The sequence below is a fragment of the Cyprinodon variegatus genome, unplaced genomic scaffold, assembly GCF_000732505.1.
Source record: "Cyprinodon variegatus isolate N-32 unplaced genomic scaffold, C_variegatus-1.0 Scaffold526, whole genome shotgun sequence".
In the NCBI taxonomy this organism is placed as follows: Eukaryota; Metazoa; Chordata; class Actinopteri; order Cyprinodontiformes; family Cyprinodontidae; genus Cyprinodon; species Cyprinodon variegatus.
Genome location: NW_015150979.1, coordinates 377,152 through 382,418, shown reverse-complemented (window position 1 = coordinate 382,418; position 5,267 = coordinate 377,152). Strand labels below are relative to the sequence as shown.

Here is a 5,267-nt window from a genome sequence, read left to right as displayed (position 1 = left end):
GCTTTTAAAAGTAGATTTTTATCGATTTTATCGATTCGTTGTTGCAGCCCTAGTCTAAGCTATCCTAACAAATCAATAAACCTTACTGCATGTTTAGGATAGTTGTCTTGGTGAATTTTTGCTCAAGTGTTATCAATTTTTCATAATCTAATACCCATTTTTTACTGATAATTGTAGTCCTGCGCAGCTTTACTATGCTCAGACTCTATTCTGCATGAATCCTGTCGCATATTCATGGTTTCAGTGATAGCTGGAGGTGTGGCTTAAAGCATGCCTCGAGGTGCTGAGGTATTTCTTTTACTAGATCTAATGTAAGTAGTCTGCTCAAGGCCAGCTGCTCGCTACCAAATTTCCTTTACAGGGTTTTGATGTGAGCAAAGTACGGTAGACGTTGGTGTAGGATAGAGGAATTTGTCCTGCAATGAGATGGTCACAAGTTAATTCATCTTAGTCATTTTGTCCTTAGGGAAGACACATAATCGTTTTGTTTGAAGCACTTTGGGGTCCCCTATATGGAAAAAGTAATAAATTTTAGGAAACGCCGAGTCAGCATCTTAAAGCAAACCACTGAAACTAATAAGTATTGGTTCCCTGATACAACTTTTTCAAATCCGATATAATACTGATAAATTGACTGATACTGACTGGATACAATATTTGAATGATCATACCAGCTTTTTTTGAGATTATTTTAGTGTAGAAGCTTAGAATACGCTTGATGAAGTAATACTACGAAAAGAAGAAAATAACATCAACAACAAAAGACATGAAAACAATGGACTGATGTAAAATTAACCAATTAGTTGCAGAAACTTTTAACAAAAGCAGAGTGTTTTTATCAGTATGAAAAAGTCAGAGTTTATAGATGCTGGCCAATATTAGTGTTTTTGGCTTAAATCAGAGCGATATCAGATATTGATATCGCTCTGATTTAAGTCTTGGGCTCCACCAAGCCTGCCTCAACCTTCAGTGATGGGGGGATCCTTCACTTCAAGATCTAACCCTGACATAATGTCCAGCGGCACCCTGCTCACTCTCCATGCTAGAAAGCACTTTCTGACCACACCTCCTCTAAACCAGCTCAACCTCTACTGCTTATTCCAACACTTAGTCTTTACCTTTAGAGTCTCTTGGCACTAAACACTTTACCAGCCTTTTTCACAGGTTGTCTTGGGAGCGGTTGTGGTGTTAAATTGAGTTAGGTTACACAATAATAGACTTTTGTCTATGTCTTGTCTTTCCCCTTAAAAAAGGGACATCTGTAAACTTGTTTGCTCTGGAGTAGGATTCCCTTGACCGTATTCACACCAGTGTTGTTTTTGATAGCCATCTTATATTTAGTCTTAGTCTTAATAATAAACTAAGACTATTATTAGTCTAAGTCACATTTTAGTACGATATGTGATAGTTTTAGTCGGTTTTAGCCGACTAAAACTATCAGGCAGAATGAGCATTGCTGCATGCCAGATGGGTGGCAGGATCAAACTAGATGCAGCAGCACAGCTGATACTGCTTGGCAGATTACAGCAAGATGATGTCTGACCGAAGACCGGCTAATTTTTATTTAGTCTAGTCTCTTCTAGTTGACGAAAACTCAAACCCATGACTAGTCATCAAAGATCCATGTTTAGTCCGTCATTTTTTGTTATCATCATTAAAAAAAGAAGACGAAATGATTTCAAGATCCTCATCGTTGACAAAAACAATACTGATTCACAACAACTCCATTTTAAGTGGACCAAATGTGACAGGTATGAATGCACACCTAAATAGAGTAGGATTTTCCCAACCATTGGTCCAGATCTTTTATGCAGGTGTGGCACAAACCATGATTTAAAAAAAACAAATTTCTGACCTATCTAGATTTGTGTTCATTCTTCATGATGCCTTTTATTTACTAATGTTATACACGCATGCATCAGTGTCTTACCATCTCTGCTCTTCAATCCAGTTAGCAAGATAATGTCTAACTTCAAGTGGGAAGACATCTGGGTGGTAGAGGCTGTTGACTGTAGCCTCATCCAAGCGAGTAAGCAGAACAGTCATGTCCATCCACTGGGCCATGGTTAAGCTGCTCTAGAACACAGAAGTGGGTACAAACAGTGTTTTAACATCAGAATATCATTAAACAAAGCATAAGTATCAAATAGAAAACAAATTTAGTATTTTGTGTATTTAATTGACAGATATGTAAATAACTGTCTTTTTTGGGGGTGGGACCTTTTTACAGAAACAAATTCTGCCACTTGGCAATAAGACACTTTCTCAGTTGTAATATTTGAATGAGACAGAGACAGTGTAATGGAGAAGATGCGTAACTTTAACTGTTACAAGAATAAAATGGAAAAATTGGTTATAACCACAGAGGTCTAGAAGAATACCTTTCAGTTTCTCATGGGGTGAATTGGACAACTGTAAAAGAAACTATTACAACGCATCAAAATAGCCAGCTTAGAAAGTATCTGCAAACCAGCAGGAGACTCAATGGTGTTAGCTAAATCCAAATGTCAGCTATTACATTAACAAATGTTAAAAAAAAACAAACAAAAAAAAACAATACAATGGTTGAAAATAGCTGCGGTGAAGCACTCAGGAATAATAAAATCCAGAAAATCATGGCAGAGTTCAGCACCAGAGGACTGTTCTGACTGAATGATCACTTTTCCATCTTGACTCATGGGGAAAACCTCCTTCCTATTGGGCCACTTTCAGTCAAAAATTCTTAAGTATGTTTGCCAATCAGCATCGAATGACCAGCTTCACAAGCGCCCCTGTTCCATAGACCCCGTAAGAGCGGTGTATGGAGACTCAAACCTCAACAGGGATTCTCATAGAGACTTGACAAACAGTGTCCTGCTGCTCCAGAGCAGAGGGGGAAAAAACAAAATTTACAGAGGTGGTTTAGACTATCTAGTATTCAGTGAGAAATCACCACTGCTGCAAACATAATCACAATCATTTGGAATACTGAACCACAAGAACTTAGAGCAAGAAAGGCTTTACTCATATGTGATTGTGACGTTTTTGGGGAACCAAAACTAGCTTTTACAAGTGACTGGCTGGTGGTTTACAAAGCAGAGCCTAAACTAGGGCTGCAACAACGAATCGATAAAATCGATAAAAATCGACTTTTAAAAGTGTTGGCAACGAATTTCATCATCGATTAGTTGTGTTGCGCGATTAATGCGTCATCCACCGCCATCGGCAGGTGCTGCCGTGGGGCGCCTCCCCCATCCCAACCTAGTTATCACGCTCCGGCAGGAGTCCCTCTCAGCGCTGCAGTCAGAGCAGCAGGATGTTTACCCTCAGCGTCCAGACTTCAAATGAAGCGTGCATGATTGACGGCGCAAATTATTCACAATAATTAAAATAGCCTGCGCTTTGTAAAGGGAAAAAAGTCGTAACATGCAACTTTTGTATAAACAAATTAACATAACACGGAAGCACCACTGTTATGATGCAGCACCTGAAAAGAAAACACGTTGGAGCCTTTGATGGCAGTGAAGAGAGCTGACCAGCAGGATGAGTAACCATGTTTGTTTGGTTTTAAAGTGGGGAAACGTAACGTTAGTTTCTCAGGTAGCTCATCTGATGCTTTCCTTACCTTGTTAGTAGGTTACAGACAGTGATAAGGTTGGCTACTTATTTTACTTTTAATTTCATTTGAATTAGCTTAAGCAGCGTTTATATTTTCTTTATAAATAAATTAACTAGCAAATTATGAGGGCAAGGCTTTTAAAGTTTAAATCTTCTGGCAAAGATAAAGTAAAGAAGATCCTGCAATTTATGGAAGTAAAGCAGAATAAAATCCAGCAAGATCAGTAATATGTCAATTAATTATATGCCACATTCCCATGTAAATATCTGTCTTTGGAGGATGTGTTTTTTTAACACCCCTAGTTCTCTCATTTTTATTCCAAATACAATTTATAATTTGAATCACAGGGCTATTTTTATCTCTATGGTTCAGTAATTTCTCAAGTAGCAACTTTAACTGCTATACTTTCCTGTCTTAAAAGGCAGAACTCTTCTAGTCTAAAAAAACCTCATTTGTTGAAATGGGGGGACCTATTGTTTGAACCCCTTAGGGGCTTTTAAAAACAAAAATGCCTATCTTTTTTTGCACTTTATGAAACAAAGTACCCTATATTTTGTGGGCCTTAAGAGTGTTAACCTCTTGTCTTAATGTTTACAGGGATTTACATCGCTATCGTAGCAGCAGACCAGTGTTTACCTACATTTCACCATCATTTAATCAGTGAATAAAAATGTTTAGTAAGATATTTACTTGTTCAACTTTTGTCTGATGCTTTTACTAAACCTAACAACAGAGGGGTCAGAGTCAGCATCGGCCTTGACATCCCATACAAGCATAAAATAAATGTACACAATTTTCAACATAATGGTCATTTAAAAATAATAACAACTTTGAAATAAGCCTACTGTCTGGACTGGATGTGGATGGTGTTGGAAATGACACATAACAGCAATAAAGCCCATAATTCTGGGCAGAGACTATGAGTCAAAAGTTTAGGGAAAATATTATGTGGACTGACAAAAGTGAAACATTTTGTAAAGGTGTGAATCTTTCGCAACCTTCAAACTTGTTGGTGCTTTCCCAAACGGTTGATGGCAGCTCTTTACAGCAAAGGGTGGCAAAACAGTTTTAGGGTCAGTAAGTAAAGGTCAGGTCTGTAAGACAGCTGTTTCCACTAATAAATGAAACCGCAACCTTTGGTAGATTTAAAACATACTTTCAACTCTTGTTTATCCCAAACTGACATATAGAGAGCATCGATCTAATTCCAGTGGAAAAGTAGTCTGTGCTGTGCCAATCTGTTGCTTTCAGCATGTCAATGGTGTGCATACTTTATCTGCTTTGCACATGTTCATGGGCTTTGAACATGTTTGGGAAACCGTTCTATGTTGTAATATGGTAACTCTGAAGACTTGTTCCGAGGTTTGGGGGATTTCAGAATAGAGGGAAAGAAAAAAGTGCAAAAGTTCTCACAACACTTTATTTATTGCATCTGGCATGCACTGACACTAAGCAACTCCACAAGTTTTGAATCAGAGGAGATGAATAAGGACTTAAAATCATGTAAATTGCTGTGTCATTTAGTTAGAAGTATTGCTCATTCTGTTGGTTCCTGGTTGTGGAGAGTGGGGTTCATGTGTCAGAAGCATTTATAAGTAGGGATGCACGATATAATCGGCCCCCTATCGGTATCGGCCTGTATCGGCCTTAAAACTGAATATCGGACATC

General features: G+C 38.2%; 1 protein-coding gene across 2 annotated transcripts in view; it reads right to left on the bottom strand.

The window, feature by feature from the left end:
• Positions 1-5,267, bottom strand: part of LOC107095156 (signal transducer and activator of transcription 5B-like) — a 47,525-nt gene that overhangs the window by 25,925 nt on the left and 16,333 nt on the right. The window contains exon 2 of one of the 2 annotated variants that reach the window (XM_015391142.1): positions 1,931-2,076. In XM_015391142.1, coding sequence (XP_015246628.1) covers positions 1,931-2,064 — 134 coding nt within the window. In that variant the 5' untranslated portion in view covers positions 2,065-2,076. The remainder of the gene's footprint in view (positions 1-1,930; positions 2,077-5,267) is intronic. The other variant, XM_015391143.1, reaches the window with a different exon arrangement.